Consider the following 20,124-nt stretch of genomic DNA (forward strand, 5'->3'; position numbering starts at 1 on the left):
GTTTGTTAAAGAACCCGACGCGTTTCACCTTGGTGGGCTTCTTCAGAGGAAAGTGTTAAAAGCTATACAATAGATAGTCCTATAGAAGAAAAAAGGAGAAGTGTAAGATTAGGAGATCAGAAGAGCCAAGGTTGGACAAGCTTCCTTATCGACTGATTATATAAAATGCAATAAAATTGCGATGGCTATAATTTGAATCAAGAGAAGGCGTCTAAATCTTTGTCCCATCCACACTGTTGCGGAACCAAAAATAACTATAAATAAATCAGCTCCTTATTAGCTGTAAGGAAGGGAAGCCAGGTTGTTCACTCAAAAAGCACAATTTCACCAGACAGAATACTTATTTAAAGAGATTTATTTACATTTCCAGAAATCAGAGATTCTGTGCACAGTTTATAAAAACAGTATCAAAATGTAAAAAATGTCTAATGCGTTCAATACATTACACCAATAACTGGTCCCAACAGCCATGCGTAAAAATGCCAGAATTTACGCATGGCTGTTGGGACTGTTGGCACCTATTGCAAAACTGACAAGCTTTGGATCCCTGCTCTCCGGATTTCTTTGGCGTGATCTTGTCCAATTCATATATAATCCGCTGTTAATCATCTTCATTATGATTTTCCTTTGTCCCACTTTAAGGAAATGCTGCACAGACCCACTGTAGAAAACAAAAAGTTATAAAGAATTAAAGCAGGACACAGAGCAACATAACCTGGGTCGACCCTGAATCAAGCAGGTTTTTTTTTCCCATCCAGATTTATTTAATTTTTTAAATATGTTTTATATTTTTCTGCTTCATGGTAATCCTGTGAGAATAGTATGTTTGCCTCAGGAATTCGTTCACGGTTTTTTCTTTCTAATCCCCGTCAGATGTCATGTGTCTTTACTTGTGTCTCTGATGTAATCCCCGTCAGATGTCATGTGTCTTTACTTAATGTGTCTCTGATGTAATAAACCCATCCCAGAATCCCAGGCACTAAGTATGAAGTAAGCACCTGGTTATGTTTAGACATAGTATGTAACAGATACATGTTGCCAGGTTTGCAGTGATACATTTATACATATTATTGCGCTCTAATTTACATGAAATCATTGAGAAAATCATTAGGGGCAGTACTAGCATCTGTGGACAACGGGGCTTTGGGGGTAAAATGTAAGGACCCCCTGCACCATACAGGACGGTGCATCATAAATACATCTAGAAATGGGGAAAGTACACAGGTAACTCCCCAGCTTTTGAGGATATGCAGTTTCAATGGCTGCCCTGGTTAACGACAGCAAGTGCAGCTCATGAAGATCTGTGCCACGAAGTGCTGGAATGGGGATTAGGATTGCCTCTGGCACTTTTAAGGCCAGTGGCCAATAAATGATGGATGTGTGGCCACCAGCTGGATATGGGGGGGGGTCAGATCGCCACAGGGTATGCCGCCGCGTTTATCCAGCCGGTGGGAACACACTGAAAGACCAGATCTGCTGCACAAAAGGTGGCCATAAAGGCACGTTACATACACATTTATTGTATCAGAAGCAAACAAGATTTAGGAGATCTGTAATTTTATTCTTCCATCTAAAAAAAAAAACAAACAAAAAATGTCTAAGAAGCTTTTTTTCTTAAAATTCCCTGGGGTGCAATATGGGTTGGCCCTGTTCCCAGAAAAATCTATGAATGGGGCAACATTTTCCTTGATTAAAAAAGTGTATATATATATATATATTGGAAGGGTTTGGGAATTTATTTTGAATGCTGTATTTAGCTATAAAAAAAAAAAAAAAAAAAAAAAAAAAAAAAAAAAAAAAGGTAAAATTGGCAGGGTAAGCAGAACAGCACTTTCAAGGTTATAGATCTACAGACCTCTTAATGAATAGCTGGCCTATTGTAACCTTTTCCTCATACCTCATATAACGTGAGACTGATGACATCATTCTCCTCCGTCTTCAAGATCTGAAACATGTCTGCGCAAATATAAAAAAAAAACAAAAAAACCTCACATCGGATTAAAGTTATATTTACAGAGATTTACGTCAGGTAAACAATGTAACATTCATTCTGGTTAATCCCCATCAACAGACCTGTCCAGTTTTCTAGCTTTTATTTTGACAGTTCCTGACAGTGGAAAATCCAGAAGTTCTACAGTTACCGGAGGGCTGGCACCTGCGGGCCAAGTTACCCCACCCCAAAACCAACACATACGTGTGTATTAATCAATTTGTACTGGATCTCCGTGTAGAATTTGGACCAAGGCTGGGTCCAATTGCCTACCTGCTCCCCGGCCAACCCACCCCTGAACATATTCATGGACTTTTACTGGGTTATCTTTTACCCCCACCGGCCTATCGAGCAATGGCCTCTGTATCAGGTGCCGCTTTAGAATTCCGTGACTTACTGAACATGGTCTCCAGCCGTATGACACAGCCGATGAAGTCATCAAAGCTAATAGTCAGGTCTTTAGTGCCATATCGTTGAATAATGACTTCGAGAATGTTGTCATTCAGATTAAGACCTATAGATTGAAACAAAAATAAGAGATTAGCGTCCGTTCTCACATAGGTATTCATAGGGTGGTAGTCTTTTCTGAATGATAATTGCCACCAAGGCAGAAAGCTTCTTCCCCTGTCTGGACCTCCAATCCAAGACAACCGAACGCATGGATTTCTCTGTGAGGTCAAACGGATCTGATAGTTTGCCGTGTAAGAAGTATGGTTTCCATAGCTATACATTCAGAATGTGCATTATACAAGTTCACATAACACCAGTGATTATATTATAAGGTGACCAGATTTCCCCATCACCTGGGAATGCATATAGAGAGAGCCCAGGTGTTCTTTGTAGTCTACAGAGAGGCTACCATCAGATGGCTTTGTCTCCAGTGGGCGGTAGGATAATGGCGTACACACCGACTAATGTCCTCTTGTGGATCTACAATGCAGCAGCGACTGATGATGCGGGCAAATTAAACTGTATTTGTCATGGCAAAAATTGCTAATTCCTTCTGCTGCCTCCCAGGACACCACTAGGGGGTGCTAGAGGTGCCAGGCGCAAGGAACAAAGACCTCAACTGTTAACCCCCTTTAGAGCTTAGTGCATAAATGTGTATACATGTGCCAATCAGAAACAAATGATTCAATTCCATCTTGTAGGACAATTTTCATTTTAAAAGGAAACAGAAAATACCGGTAGAACCATTTCATTCACCTGCTTTCTGCAAAGCGTTTTGCATTTCATAGGCGTCCATGTTTCCCGACTGGTTGACGTCCACTTCCTTAAAGATTTCCTATTGTACAAAAATATAAATAAAAAATAAAACAAATAACAAAAATTAAGGGAGTGATTACACTGTAGAGAGCAGTGCTGGATATTTATATTTAGCGCCCCAAAAAAGAAAGGGGGGGATAAGCGAGGCATCTCTGGAGCCCCCAAACATGGTTTAGTGATTTTACTCAAAGCTGCCGGTTTCCCCGTCCTTTCCGATTAAACCCCTCCGCAGGCTGTCCACGCCAACTATGATTGCATTAGTCATAGCGCGGCGTCTCTTAACCTGGCCGGGTGGACAACATCAGAGGAAGAGTTTAGTTGTCTTATTTCATTTTTATATTGATCGTGGTTTTTTTGGAACCAGAGGCAGGGAATTGCAATTTTTTTATACATATTTTTTTTTTGGGATGATTATGCTATATTTTGGTAGCATTGAATATATATAGTATTTATTTCCTTTCAATGCCTATTGTACTTGATGATAATGGTGTATTATATGTACATTTTATGGAATCATTTTTTATATGCATATTGTGGCATTGAGTAATTTCAGTGCTATTTTTTCTGTATATATAAGTCATATACGGTATATTTCTATTTATATAGCGCGTCTCTGGACACCCTGTTCTATCTAATGCCATACAGTTCAATTACACAAGAGCTGAAGTACTTAAAAAGTTCCGAGATTAGACAAGTGTTGAGGAAGCAGTGTTCATTTTGAACTTGTTGCCCAAATGCTTGTCTTTTTAACTTTTTTAAAGCATATATTTGTTTATGCTTAGATTGCGTTAGTTAATTCTTTCAGCGTCCCCCGTCTGTTATTTGCTTGCTGTGTTCTGCAACCGAATATTACTCTTGGCCCATGAACTCAAAGCGCTCGGAGGGCTCAGAAAAGGACAGAACTGTCCATTAACTGTTACCTCTACAAACCTGTGAAATAACGGGACGGGGTCAAGCTGATGAGACCCCGGAGAAAATCAGCGCTTTCTTTGGACAGGGTTGTGCCTTGGGAAAAATATTATATCCTTGACAATTACCATGTAGTTCTGTAACTTAATCCAGAGAATTCTGAACTCGTCTGTGCCCAGGGTTCCGGTTCTGTCCATCTATAAATGGTTTAGTTAAGGCAACAACGAAACCTGCAAATCCCATCCAACCCAGCAGGATCCATTAATAACCAGGATCCTGAAAAGTTTAAAATATGATCTTTGTGACCCGAATCTTGTAGAACGTCGCAGCGACCGGTTCTACTTCTGTGCTCCAGAGTCAAATTCAGCCAGAGACGTTACATCTAAAGAACCCGGTGAATCCTCCTAGATCTGTAGGTTATTCTGCGGATCATTAAACAATGTGAGCGAATAAACACCATTTGCATAAAATGAACCAATTTCTCCCGCTGTTTAATGGCATTGGAAAGCAGCGTTCTAATGGACTAGTTGACGGTTGGACTACAATCGAACATTCGCTCCACTAAGCGCAAGCCGTGTAGAGAAGGAAGGATACATCAAATAGATTGATCATTTCTTTGCACGTAGCCAGACTGAACCCATCTGATTTAATATCAGGACCTGGAAAACAGAATACTTTATTAGAATGGGATGAGAAAAAGAAAACGGCACGTCTTATCTGGCAAATGAAACAGAATGCAGCAGGGTTGGCGGCATGGTTCGTTGAGAAAACAGTGTTTTTTGGGGATTGCGAAAATTAATGTTCAGCATTTTGATCATATGAGGGTTGTACAAAACCAGTGTCATGTACGTTGTATTTGACAACTTGGATTTTGTATAAAAGTGGTCTGCAATTAAACTTTTAGAGCTTTAAAGTCACCCGAGCACAGACGAGATGTCATTTAATTCTGCTGCAGACTACATATAACCCCCTCCCCCCCATAAATATATAATATATACATTATTAGTTCAATCTATTACTCTAAAAATCTTGACTATTAACTGGCATTATCTGAATTGTGGGGAAAAAAACACTTTATAGCATTTCAAGTATTTTTACTGTAAATATATCTCAAAATCTGTGTAATAAATAGTATGGATCAGTTAATTAAGTATTTGGCAAATCTGTATAAATGATAAATCGATTTATTAAAAAATTGATATTATTATCAATCCATTTAATACGTTGATAAAATATTAACTTACTAGTAAATTAATAAATATTACAGATTATAAAAGTGACAGTTACTCTTACACTGTACACACAGACAGTACAATACAGCAAGTGATTTCTAGTCGCCATGGCGACCTAACGCCCAAGATTTGTCCCGTGCTGCTGTAGAACCCTATCAATACCCTCATACCCGGCAAACATCCCGAGCTCCTAGAAAAGAGGGGCAACAGGGGATGAACACAATGGCATTTAGAGGGACTACTCCTCCTAAACAGGGACATACTCGAGCCAAATATGTTCCTTCACTAAAAATCATAAAACATGCGGTTGCCAAGATATTATGACATCATTTATATAAACCAGGATGGTTGTTTTTCTTACAGTTTGATAGCCTCTCACTCAGAGTCTTCTGCAGCTCCTCGGCGTCAAATACGTTTATCTGCAAATACACAAAGATGGCGTATAAACAGGCGAGGTCTTCGCTAAATTCATCCGAGCCCCATTCCCAGAATCTCTGCTCCCATTTATCAGATTTTTGTAGCAGGTTGGAACTTTTTTGGGAGGATCTCTTCCCGAGAATGGTGAAATCGGTGAAAGTCATGCCCATTGTCTATTTGGCATCACATACAAGTCATATTTACCTCTTGGTTCATCTCATTGGATTCAGATTCACTTGTTGTGTCTACGGACGTGCTGGGCAGACTTAGCTAAGAGGGGAAAAACAAACAGAAAATATAAACAGCCAAAATATACTATATAAAATATACCTAGCAGATTTATATTTAGGTATAAACAACATCATAATAAATAAAAATACATAAAATCTATGCAACTCTGTAGTGTTCTTACCTCGTTTTGACCGGGGTTGATGCCAAAGCCAATGTCACCACTGGAATACACAAACAAAAATATATATATGATTCTAGGATATAGAATGTGAAACAGAATTATTCTTTGGGCAAATTATAAGATGGTATATTTAGCGGAATTAGCACCGTTTAGCAGGGCTGTTGTCACGGACCGGGTCCAAACAGATGACTGAAAGGACCCAGCGCGCCCGAAGATTGTATGCAGGAGTCACAGTGCAGTAGTGGAGTTTGGACAGGGCCTGGTTGCAGGGTGACCGCACTCACCCAGGTGTTGAGCACCTAGGGTTGTGCAGCCAAACACCAGCGCCCTGATATAGCAGCGGATGAAGTCCAGAATAAAGTAAAGTGATATCCTGCAGGCACCCTGGAGCAGGCATGAAACATATCACTAGAATCACGTGCAGGATGCTGCAGGCAGGGAATATGGAAGCTAAGCAAAGGATATAGCAGAAACATAACAAGCAAGGGACAGGGAGACCAGGCACGAAACATAACCAGACAAGACATACATGTTACAGGGCACTACAGTGAACCAGACAAGGAATAAACATTACTAGACAAGATATACATGATACAGGGCACAACAAAGGACAGGGAAGAAGGCAAGGAACACAAGGAAAGGAGTGAGCTCGGACGCTTCCCCTTTAAGCAAGGATAGGCCATATTAACTAGGACATGGGGAGAGGAGAGAGGAACCGGAATCCTCAGATGATACAAGGAAGAAGGGCAAAGGTACATAAGAGACAGACAAACATGAATACAGAAACTAGCCTAAGACTGATTGATAACTATTGGCGATTCCGTCACATCATATGGCCATAGTATGCTTAGCCCACCACTACGCCAAAGTACTCCAATGACGGTGGGTCCTAACGCTAATCCCTAATGACAGTGGTACGAAACAAACCAACCAAACAAACAAACAAACACGTAAACCAAACACATAGCACTGAGACATACCTTAGACTGCAGACTGAGACAAACAGAACACACAGGTGGGACGCACCTTATAAAGGAAACAGAGCTGAAGCAAAGAGCTGAAGCAGAAGCAAGGAATGGAAGATCAGAACAGAGCAAAAGGAAATCCAGGAATGGATCGAAGCAAAACAGAGAAACTTAAGCAAGACAGATATGCAGCTCCGCAGCCTGGGCAGAACGTGACAGCTGCCCTGTCCCTTTTGTGCCCTTTCTTAGGAATGGGCAAGCGGTGGTCCTGCTCTGGCTTGCGCTTGTTATATATTAGATCACTAGTGGAAGGGAGAGGTCCGGTAGGTAGTGTCAACGCGGGGTCTCCCATGTGCGGAGTAGGGAGGTGTGAGCCCTACTTGCCCCGGCTTAACGGCAGCCATGACCGTCAGAGATCAACAAAGGCAACGCTTAAACAAAAACACTCAGAGAACAGACGTTACTAGCAATTTAAAATTTAAACAGGACCAGGGGCAGAATAAGTAAGAACGTCACGTTTCAGACATAAGGCACTTACTTCTTGATCGTGTAGACAAAGCAATATTCCAATACGATGCTTATAACGTATAAAACATTGTAGAACAGGGGTAGGCAGCCTTCGGCACTCCAGATGTTGTGAGCTACATTTCCCTTGATGCTTTGCCAGCATTATGACTGTAAGAGCATTATGGGAGATGTAGTCCACAACACCTGGAGCGTCGAAAATTGCCTACCCCTGTTGTAGAAGAAACCCAATATTAGAGGAGGGGGGAGGGAGTACACCCATTATTTTGGTTTCGATGAAGGATCAGAAGGGGTTAACAGAATTATTAAAAATTTCATTTGAAATAATTTTTCTTGTAAAATATAAATCCAGTGGGCCCATAATATATGGAAGAACATTGTGCTTACAAAGCTCCAGCCTTTTTCTCGGTGAAAACGCGGAGGCAAAAATCGGCTTCCAGGTTGGGGGTGTAGGTGTGCGGAATAATCATATATACGCCGACAGGTAACTTGAAACGACTTGAGATCTCGCGGTGCTCTTTGTACAGAACCTGCCGGGCGACGTCTTGGTTTTTCTCAAAGAAATCTTTGCGAAGTTGGGTTTGGCCCGATTTCTGCAGCTGCCAGTAAGAAATAATAATCTGTTATTATGTACGGATCAAATATTTTACATTATTAGAATGGAAACGCCAAGTTATATAATTTATAAATGAATTGGCAAATTATTTTTTGTGCAAAGTTTTGCCAGTAGAATATTGTCTATGAGTTGGTGTATGTTAGAGGAAGAGACAACATTCCCCTCTCGAGGAAACCTAAAAGTAACAAGACAAATGCCGCAAGTATTCTTATTAATGGTTATCTTTTGGAAACAAAGAAAAAATTATAAATTCTATGTGAAAACAGCGGGGAAAATTATATTTGCCATCTGATTTTTCTTTTCTGCTGTTAGAGTATATCTAATATAAGAATTAGATAGTTGACAATATTCAACCAGATGGGGGAGGGGGGCATCCAACGGATATGTTATATGTATGGATGTGTTAGCGTGTGTGACTGTGTGTGCCTGGATATACAAGTGTGTCTGCGCATGACACTTTGTGACAAGTTTTATTTTTGGTGATAAAACAATGGATGTGGTTTTGGATGGCGTGTGTGTGTGTGTGTGTATGGGGGGGGGACTTGATTCTTGGACCCACAGCACAAAATCTTGGGTCGGCACTGGTCCAACCAAACAAAAAGTAACAAAGAAGTACAAAATAAATGGAATCCACCGGTCACTACACGGTTCTGTCTAACAGTCATTGACTGCACAGAGAAGGTCAGGGACTAAATGCTGCGGAAGGTCCTAGATACTTTTGACATTCTTAGGGCTATATATTGAACTACAGGAACAAACACACATTGTCTGTATGTGGTAACCCAAAGTCACAGGGGACAAATACCTACCTACTTTGGCAGCCCTTCCTTAAAAACAACAATGTTTTATTTTACGGAGAGGGAGGTTGATAGATAGTGCAGCCTCCCATCAGAAGTGGTAGAGGTTAATACAGTGAGTGAATTTCAGTAGGCAGGAGGTAGTCATGAAGCTACCGTGAAAGACGAGGCCAAGGACAGAGTCTCTACATCAGGCAAAATGGTCAGACTAGAATGGTCTAGAATGGGCCAAATGGTTCTTACGTCCTATTGTCTTGGGGTACTGAATGTGGTAGATCTATAAGTAGTGTTTTTGGGTTGCGGGGGGTAATAGTGTTAAAATGTGACATCTTTCAGGGGAATAGCATGATAGCTTTACGGTTTTGGGAGATATTTGCAAATTATCCAAAGCCATAAATTCAGACGCGTAAAGCAGGACCCGTCGTACCTCTTTGGGGACCTGCAAGAGAGAGAAGGAGAAAAGGTACGTTATTTCACAACGATCGCATACACCTGCATGCTAACGGAACATTACTCATCATACCGGCACACTTCCCGAAACAGACCCTCTGAAATTATCGTTCCGCACTATTATTTCTGCCATGAATCTTAATCCTTTTTGAGCATAAACATTTGCTCTACTGATCATCATCTTTGAGTGAAACATAATACATAGTGATGGAGAGATCCATGGTTATAAAGAATCGGAGAAGAAGTTCATTTTTATGGCGGCAGGAACACGATCCTCTTCTGCTTCTATCCCGAAAAGTCTTAACATGTGTTAATCTTATCGACATTCTCTTCCTACTTCAATGGGGCTTCAGAATCTGCTCTCTAAAACGAATGTAATGCGGTCGCCGGCTAATTAAACCACATCCATATACACATTGCGTGCTTATATTTATGTAACCAGCATGTGGACCGGCGGCTCTTACCGCCTACCAAATCGGGTCCATTCTTTGATACATACTACAGTATTAACTAAACTGATTTTCATGGAAATAAAACTCTTTGCCCAAATAAAATGAACATTTTAATAATAAAATAAACAAAAAAAAAAACTTTAAAAGTGAACAAATGTATCCATATGGATTTGTGGATTACAGTCTGGAGGAGTTTATATTACTGGATAAACTAACCCTCCAAATCACAATAACGTTCAGACCATTTTTGATCAAACGTTGCTATTTAGCATATTTCACAAAAAAATATATATATTTTTAGAGCCTGAAATTGTAACCAATGAGCAGAAGAGCTCGATATATTTTACATCCGATTTTTTAAGGAGACAATGAAACGGCACAAACCCGATAGATATAATATCCGATGGGATGCAGATTTGCTCCCAGCGGTTTGTTCCTCCTGCGATCCTTCTGCATCAGGCTCACGATGATAGTGCAGCACGGCTCCGTAGCAGGACCGGCGTAATCCTCATCGGGGTCTTCCAGTGTAATCCAGAACTTTGGGTTGGTCCAAAACGTATCTGTGTAAAGGAGGAGAATTACGCACAGGGATGGACGCTGCATTTCAATGCTGCCATTTATCTGCCACAATAATACCTGCTGAACAAAAAAACCCCCTTTAAACAGCAGAAAACATCGGCCAGAATAAAGTTAGCAAAAAAGCCAATTAATTTCATTGTAAAGAGTCATCATTTGTCGTTGGTCTCGCCTTAGATTCAGGAGCCGTATGCCCATCCCATGCATGTTTAAATCCTCTCACTGTAACCTCTACCACTTCTGTTGGGAGGCCGCACCACTAATCTACCTTCCCCTTAGTAAAGCTCCGCTTATCCTTTACACCTACCCCGTGCATACTAGAATGATAAAGATCACAACACAAGATTGCCAGGAAAATATATATAAGTTTCCTTATTCAAGATTCCTCCCCATACTGTATGTTAACGTTACATGTAACTTGTGTTACACGGGTTGTCTGACATGCTGTCTATTCTTGATCCCCTTACCTTTGTTTTTTTGGGTCCCGCCAGCATTCAGCCCCTTCTTCCAGCTCCCTGTAAATTGCGTCACACTCCACTTCTGATCGTCGGTGCTAAGCGCGTTGCTCAGGTTAATATTACACACCTCTACCCGAACATATTCGCTGATAAAGTCTGAAATCGGCATCCTACAAACATGAAACAAAACACTGTTACAGATCCATCGTCGTGCAAATTAGGTACCATGATCTAGTCTCCCCAGTCTTGGCATCGTCATTGAACGGTTAGTGTTTTAGCGGCTATTTGGCTCCACCTCTGGTTCGGAACGATGACACTTAACCACTGCTCCTCATTTATATTATGTTATATTATGTGTTGAAATGATTATTCCCATTGAGTGCGTCACTTTTACCCTAGTGAAAATAAATGGGGTATTTCGGGTCTGTTAGTGGACGGAGCTTCGTTCGGGAGCCTCGCCGTTGCCTATACAACCAATACACTTTCTATTCTTCCCTGGCCTTCCAGCAAGTGAGGAACATCCATTAAGGAGAGGCCAATTGTGGCAGGTGAAACAATGGCAGGCGATGGCTGTCCGAGTCCCCGACTAGGAAGAAGCATCTGAGGTGAACTCTGGGGAGTATTGTGTGCTAAGCATACCTGGGAACCCTTGGGGTTTGCCCGGAGATTCCGGGTGAAGCGCAGCTTCTTTGGGTCTCCAGGTCACCACTGTGAAACTCTGGGTCGCGGGAGCGGCGTTGTGCCACGCCCCACTCTCCGCCCACCTCCCCATAAACAAAAGTGTGTGTCCCGCGACATCAGCGGGACCGCCCACCTACATCCGCGGGACCACCCACCAACGTTAGAGGGACCTCCTACCCAATCCCGCAAGGGGGCCAGAAAGTTCCCGAGTATGGTGCTAAGCAGAAGACGAAGAAGAAGTAATTTGAAGAGCAGATTGGATACATTTTCTTTTAACGGACAATTAGGTTCGAGGATTACTCACCAAACTTCTCCATCATCACACCGAATATTAAGCGCTGCACTCACATTGGGATCGACCTCATTCCATTCTGGGGCACTTTTTGGAAAAAAAAGAAAACGTAGATACATTTCAACATTAAACTTAAAATAGACAAGTAATAGTTTGAGAGAGATTCAGTTCATTCACAGAAGATGAGATTGGTGGCAGGATGTGGCAGAGCCAGCATTGTCCAATCAATTTCCTGTCCTGAAGTCGATGGTGAAGAATAATCAAGTAGATCCAGTGAAAGGGGAAATTAAGATTGCTGCTCCCATATTTTACACGTAAAATGTTTATTTTTATAGCGATGTATTGCTCATCTTTTGGACTTGGAGGACCACAAACAGGCCCGGAATTCGGTGCATCTTTGCCTGACATCAATGGATTTTAAATTTAGCCGCCTGCGCTCACGACATATCTAAAAATAGTGGGCCGCTTGTAGCACAGAACAACGAAGCGTAGGTGTTAGAAAAGTGGCATATCCGGTTTAGTTACGAGAAATTGAGTCATCCAAATATTGATTGACAGCAAAGATAACGTAAAAGGGTAGAGATTCATCGAGGAAGTCAACACATCGGCACGGACAGGAAACCTACGACCCCGCAGCAACTACAGAGAATGCCAGCGCCGGCTCGTACTTTCCTCATTTCGCCAGTTCCCACACAGGGTGTACAGGAGTGGGTGTGTGAAAATAGTTCTGCAATTACCCGAATAAAACAAAACCTGAAGTTCAAGTTTTCTGATCAATACAATTGGGAAAAATGAGACGTCAGTCTATAAGTAAATCAATGGTTTGTCCGTCTGTTAATGTCTTCTCCCCATTCAGAGATGGGCACCAGCATTGCTCATGGTGGACAGTTTAATGAAGTTCTATGGACCTTCACAACCCTTGCCATGGACACCGGTGTCCTCGTACGGACACTTTGCCTATCCCGGTTCCCATTCCTCCACCACCACACTTGGGTCTATTGGATATATAGAAACTTCTATAGGGTATTTTCTGCCTGTTTACTTTGCGTCGTAAAGGATTGTTGGCCCATTAATTAACATCTCCCATTACACTGAGGCAGCAATACATTTAAAAAGGAAATGATAGTCCTTAATTTCTGCTTCCATATTTATGGTAACAAGTTATTACATATTAACCCCTTAATGACAAAGCCCGTACATGTACGGCCTCAAAATGAATTGTTTTCAATGTGTTTAGGGACCGCACATTGTCCTTAAGGGGTTAATTAACAATGATTCACCGAGAACAATTAGCCGTATTTGCCATACATTTGTTTTATGTAACGTAAAATCATTTAAACGCCCCGGCAGCTTGATTTTGGAACACGTTCACCATTCTGCTAACTCCGGTAGGAGAGCACAGAGGTGGCTCGGAAAAAGAAAAGTGTCTTCTAGCAGGATTCCCCGTCCTCGGGGGTTTTAGGGAAGGAACGATGAAGCAATAACAAGATCAACCGTAGCCAAGAAGAGACTGGGGCTGGTCCTGCTGCTTTCAACAAGTAGAAGCCGACATCTAGGCAAGCCTCAGACACTGCCTATGGCCATTTACTAAGAATTGTGTTATGTCTCTTGTTATAATCTTTAGAATCTTGTGATACTTTTTAGCGGACAAACATTTCATAGAACAAAAGCAAGACCCATGAGGCATAAACTCCCAAGACCTCAGTGCACCTTTCTCCAGAAATGATCAAACTCTCCTGAGCTTCCAGGTATCAGAGGTTCCCAGGGGTTCCAGGTAAAGCGGTTGGAAAAGTGAGGTTAGTGTGTTTGCTCCTCCAATTCGCGTATCAGGGGCCGGGAAGCAATTACCGTATTTGCTCGATTATAAGACGACCCTGATTATAAGACGACCCCCAAAATCTGAATATTAATTTAGGAAAAAAAAGAAAAAGTCTGATTATAAGACGACCCTATAGGAAAAAAGTTTTACTAGTAAATAATAATTCATGTCTATTTTTTTGTTTTTAATTTCCTTTTATTTACCAACCTGCCCCCAGTTATGCTCATCTGCAGCCAGTTATGCACATCTGCCCCCAGGCATGCCTTATACCCTCCTATATGCCACTCTGCCCCATGTTATGCCTTTTAACCCCCTATATGCCACCCTGGCATATAGGGGGTTAAAAGGCATATCATGGGACAGAGTGGCATATAGGGGGACACTTACATACCCAGACACTAAAATACCCACCCAGACACTTACACTTACCTACCCACTCTGACACTTACCTACCTACCCAGACACTAATATACTCAGGCACTTCACTCACCGCGATGCCTCAGCAGGCGCTTGCTGCAGCTCCCACGGGATTTCAGCATGACGCTGTGTGACCCCGCTAGGCCCCGCCTCCTCCAGAAAATTTAAGAGGTCTACCGGATCTGCTTTGGGACGGCACAGTGCCGCCGGGTCCCGGTCCTGCAGCAATCTCCCCAACCGGCTCTGCTTCCCCGCAGTGGGCGGGCTATCCCGGGAGCAGGAAGGTACGCGCGTATGCAACCTCGGCTGCTGCCGGCACTTTCGCCGGTGCTCGGTGATAGACGCCGGCAGCAGCTGAGGTTACCATACAGGAGGATCCAGGTCCCCTGCAGCGATGCGGGGGATCTGGATCTTAGTCTAATAGTCAGACCTCATTTGAGGTCTGATTAGAAGACGACCCCGATTACAAGACGAGGGGTATTTTTCAGAGCATTTACTCTGAAAAAAACCTCGTCTTATAATCGAGCAAATACGGTATATTTACTTGCCCCTTGGGCTGGAAGGTGCCAGCCCTTCCCTGTCAGCTATAGGACAAACCAGACACTACCTCTAAGAGAAGGTTACGGCCACTAAACGGCATCTCCTTTTCTCTCCTCAATTTGAGATTGACACAATGCCTGAGAAAGATCCATGAACCTACTTATCACTCCAGGCTCCGTTCCATTCTTTGTATCCCCAAGGATTTCGCACCCTGATCAATTTAACTTTACCACCCCGGTAGGATACCTGAAAATCACAAAAAGAAGAAATTCACATCAATTCAAAACGGTTCCCTAATCAGCAGTCACATCTGATGACTGTAATCCGTACTTATTTACCTCTTCTGCCCCGGTGACAGAATACGCATGTTTCCTAACCACGCTGTTATTTGCAACTGTTTCGGCCTCTCTGGAAAACTCATCAGATTTCTGTGGACATTAATGAATAGCATATTATACCATTTGTTACCAATCGGTTGTACAACAAAGATCAATTGCTACCTTTATTCTACTCCCACCAGGTCCCTAAAAAAATGCTTAATGGAAACAATAGGTCCCGACGTTCGTTTCCTTATCCAGTTGAACTTACAGAGGAGCAGGTGAGTAAAGCTTTTGCTTTCAGTCTCTTCTGGACTATCTGGAACAAATTTTCTGGAGCTTTATCCAAGTAATAGAGTTCAGCTGTCCCGCCTGTTAAATCCTCCAAAGCCTCTACCGGTAAACCTCCTTTCAGGGCTTCATAGGAGCCATTCAACCTGTAGGAACAGATTTAAACCCTAAAAATTTAATGCATGGCCTTAAAGTATAAACACAGGTCCTATGGAAAGTCACAAATGAGATCCCCAATCTGGACCATTAAAAACTGCAATCGCCCCAATAGAGCAATCTATGGATGAAGAATTCCATAGGCCTACATCTAATGGGTCTTGGACAGAAGATGCCTCTGAACACTGGTGCGTCTGACCTTCTGTACCAGAATCTCCTGTGTAACTCCCTTGTAAGGGTAAGGGATGGGATCCCAGACACTACGATAGTCTCACTCACTTGGCGTATGCTTTTTCCAGGAGGGCGCTCCAGAACTCATTGCCGGCCAGTGACTTCACAAACACCAGTTTTCCTGATTTTGTTGGTAACCGGTCGTCCACTACGACTTCTACCCACTCGCCGTACTGCCAGAACTGAGAGAAGCAAAATCATAGTAACGCTCAGATTAACATTTCACATGCCCACGAGACACCATAAATTCCGGCGTCCCCCACATGCACCTTACCCACCTTTACATCTTAACGATGGACATGAGGAAAAGTGGTGTATAAAGTGAATAGACAGAGTATAGACATGAATGGGTGGTACTGGGAATTTAAGTTAATATATTTGTGATCCTAAAGCGACACCTTACCCCATCCCTGAGTATTAGACCACGCTGTGCATGAGCCAAGCTGGACAATACCTTTAAGAGAACACTCACTAGGACCTCATGAGAGGAGACGTTTGAGCCGGCAGAGCTAGGTGTTGGGCTCAGGTCAGCATTGGCTCACCCAGCTAGAAAAGCACATTCAAGCAGGGACTTCAAGGTCATCGATACATTGCAGGAGGACATCACGAGACTCAATAATCAGTAGTGCAGAAGGATGAAGAAGGTCTCACACGTGTTGTAATTGACAGGTGGTTGCTGCTGATCACAGCTCAGGGGAAACCGAGACCTTTAATAAACTGGCTAGGCAAGTTTTTCGGGATTTTGTAGACCAAGAATGAGTGGGTTGACATGTTACCGAAGAAAAAGGACAATGGGGTGATTCGTAAAGAGGTTGCAGGTGCAAGAACTGGAGAGAAGTGGCAAAAAGAAAATATTTTGACAACTACTTTATTAATAAAAATTCTGAATCCCTGCCTTAAATCACAGTCCTACCTTAAAGCGGAAGATCCCTGCATAGTCAGTCTGGAAACTTTGGTCCCCTGGAACCACCAGGGAGAGGAAGTCTTGATTTTGTGTCAGCGAGGCGATGGCGGACAGTAACCAGCAGTCTCCTGTTGAGATAATAAGGAAAGTGTATGCAGTCGTATTAGACGATATCGTCTTTAGCCGAGGTTTTATTGGGCTTGTGTAGAAAATTATATAGTCACATAAGTTTTTGGGACCTCATTTGGAATTTTGCAAATATCTGAGGAAGAGACCTCTAACAGTCTGACCCCCAAAATGACTTAGGGATATTTACTGTATAGATTTTTTTTTCTTTTAGTGATGAGTTGAAGCAGACAGGGTCCATCCCGACGGTACTCACCCAGAGATCCTTGCCGGACATCTCCGTGGGTAGCTCCACCAACAATAAACTGAGGGTCAGGTTTTATTTCCTGCGTAACAGCGGAAAAAAATTCCATTAGTTGAAAGAAAATGATCCAATAGTCACAATGTTACAACAACTTCTCGTAAACACTTGCAGGGGGCTTGGGCACATCTATCACCTCAAATACATAGAGGGAAGTTCCTCGAGGTAACCTACCCACAGCAAAGCATTGTAGGGCTGTACGTGCTGCGTCCCAGGTACTGGAACTGCTTCTTTGCACATACGGGGGCTGATGGGACTTAATAGCCCAAGTGTCTGTTTAGAAGGGACGGTGCCCCTTTTCCTCCCCTGATGTCCCCTTTCCTAGGCACTACGAATGCCTTACACAGTTATATGAGTCCATGGTAATAGGTCACAGAGTCACATAAAAGGTCTTGTAAAGTCCTGCCATGAACCCGTCTTTGGCCAGCTGAAGTGTATGATATGGTAACTAGCCTACGGACCACTTAACTCATTAAACCAACATTTTTTTTAATTTATTTTTTTAATTTAAGAGCATTCATTGATTTATATCATTTATATGTGTGAACATGGTTGAAATTCTCAAATGACTCTGATATTCAAAATTTTTTCTGGAGCCCAGGATTCCGTGCTTCCAGCGTTGATGTGAAACAGAAAAACTAAGTTCTCCATAGACCAGATCCCCAAAAGTCTCCTGGGGCTGCACTCCTCTAATGGAGTGCGGCCTCCCCTTACTATATGCACACATATAACTGGAAATATGTTACATTGCTTTAGCCTTTTTGCTCTGGGCTTCATAAATTATATTCACGGTCTACTCCTTATTATAATTATGATTTTTATTAGTGTATATACGGTATCTGCGTTTTATATGTCATTCACTACACATAACTGCCTGGGGCCATTCCTAAAATCGCATGTAACTGAATGACAGGTTTTGCTATTTCACCTCCTACCGGAAGCGTTTAAGTTTAATTGCAACCCATTGAAAACAATGCATTTTGAGCCCATACATGTACGGGCTTTGTCAATAAGGGGTTAAAGAGAGGTTGCCTTCCACATGTTTAATTTACAGAGAGGGTGATAGATAAGTGGAACAGGCTCCAAGCAGAGGGGGTAGAGGGTAATACAGTGAGGGTATTTAAACATGCATGGGATAGACATACGGCTCCTGAATCTAAGACGAGACCAACGGCTGATTTGAGTTTTTATAGGAAAAAACAAGCAAGTAGATGGGGCAGAGTGCGATATATATATATTTTGTTTTCAAATTTAATGTGACCCCCTACCCACTAAAGCAATCGGATGGGACTCATGTTCACATGTATTACCGTGATATATTTATTTTTAAATATAATTTTGCTTCGCAAAAAAAACAAAAAACTATTTATTTATATATATATATATATATATATATATATATATATCATATCGGCGCTATTGACTTATGATCAGAGGCGTATATAGGGTATGGCAGCCATGGCACGTGCCATGGGCGCCATCTCTAGGGGGGCGCCGGTGAGCGGCTTTTAAATGCAATTTCAGTGCTTGCCATAGGCGCCATTTTCAGTAGATACGCCTCTGCTTATGATAATATATCCATCATGGTATAATATTAAGCAGCAAAGGCTAGCCAGGAAAGTGTTAAAAAGCACCCTACACACCGCTGAGTGACACCCAATCTAAGTGGCTTCCCTATTTTTAAATAATTGTTTCTAAATATTTGTTTTTAAATTAAAAAAAAAAAAAAAAAAAATTCTTCTAAATGGTAACATTAAAAAAAAAAAAGCCCAAAGCCTCTTTTTGGAACGTTGGGAGTTGTGGGAGTTGTTCTTACCGCGGGTCTTTTCCAGACAATCTTCTTTGCGTTCTCAGAGTCCGGTCCCCAATCTTTCAGACCCAAAGAAGTTGGCCCAGCGGGGAAAGCGTCATCTTCAAACAGACCGCCGGACGCCAAGCACCAAGCCTTCAGCGTCTCGTAGTCTTGGTTGAGATACTTCACCGCGTTCCCGGGGGTGCCGAGACCTCGGGCTACAGCCCTGTCTTTGCTTATTTTAGCAGCGACTCCAGACATGCTGCGCGTTCGGTCTTTACGTTGGCGTTGGAAGTTTAGGTTTGATCAGCCGGAGTGGGACGTTTATATAGGGACAAGAAAAAAAACACCCCCGGAGACATCGCTTTACAAGCGGGAGGCAGTCCGTGACACGTCAGAGGTCACACAAAGCAGGTGTGACATCCTCAGGATTCTTGTGTAGGTTTAGAATGACGTCATTAAACACGAATCTGGAAATAAGGATTCCGGATGAACGGCTTCACTCCGCACTTTGTTCGAAAAGCTGACTATCTCTGATTTTCACTCTTTATGTTTTTTTTAGCCTGAGGTTAGAAGCTCAGCGAGGAATGTCAGGCATTCGTAGATTTCCGCCATCGCACTCAGGTGGAGGATAACACAGGATAGGGGTCACCTGGTGAGTTCCAACTAAATGCAGATCAGCCCGTTCGGCCCCATCTAATCTGCGGTAAAGACTTAAACCTTAATCAGTCGCTCTCGTCTTAGATTCAGGAGCCGTGTGTCTATCCCATGCATGTTTAATATCCTCACTGTATTACCCTCTACCACTTCTGCTGGAAGTCAGTCCCATTTATCTACCACTCGCTTGTAAAAGTTAAAATTCCTTACGTTACATCTAAACCTCTGACCCTCCAGCTTTGGTCAATGATCTCTTCTAACGTTTCTTCTCTGAATTCCAATATTTGATTGTAATTTTAATTACATTTTTTTGCATAATAAAAGTAAAAAGAGGCTATGAATTTGGGGATTGTTAAGTAGCCAGGAAACCCTTATTTCTTTCAAGTTCGAATCAGAAGACTCTCTGCTGATGCTACACCTTAAATGAACTGACGTTAAATAAACGGTAATCTGTCCCAGGTACCTGATCCACATCCATAGATGCCAACAGTCTTAAATTTGCTCGGATGAAAGTTCTGGTTATCAAGAAAGCTGG

General features: G+C 42.3%; 1 protein-coding gene across 1 annotated transcript; it reads right to left on the reverse strand.

The window, feature by feature from the left end:
• Positions 1-1,558: 1,558 nt before the first annotated feature.
• Positions 1,559-19,193, reverse strand: LOC149278158 (calpain-8-like). The gene is made up of 21 exons (XM_089502269.1): positions 18,957-19,193; positions 17,096-17,165; positions 16,723-16,841; positions 15,858-15,991; positions 15,403-15,568; positions 15,153-15,242; positions 14,975-15,060; positions 12,051-12,125; positions 11,075-11,235; positions 10,416-10,591; positions 9,557-9,568; positions 8,104-8,315; positions 6,227-6,266; positions 6,019-6,084; positions 5,759-5,816; positions 4,760-4,824; positions 4,294-4,362; positions 3,197-3,275; positions 2,388-2,504; positions 1,898-1,956; positions 1,559-1,570 (listed from the first exon to the last, which is right to left on the reverse strand). The coding sequence occupies exons 1-21, from the start codon at positions 19,191-19,193 to the stop codon at positions 1,559-1,561; spliced, it is 2,103 nt and encodes a 700-aa protein (XP_089358395.1).
• Positions 19,194-20,124: the final 931 nt, after the last annotated feature.

The sequence above is a fragment of the Sceloporus occidentalis genome, unplaced genomic scaffold (assembly GCF_023333645.1).
Source record: "Sceloporus occidentalis isolate IW3139 unplaced genomic scaffold, rSceOcc1.0.p SCAF_199, whole genome shotgun sequence".
Classification (NCBI taxonomy): domain Eukaryota; kingdom Metazoa; phylum Chordata; class Lepidosauria; order Squamata; family Phrynosomatidae; genus Sceloporus; species Sceloporus occidentalis.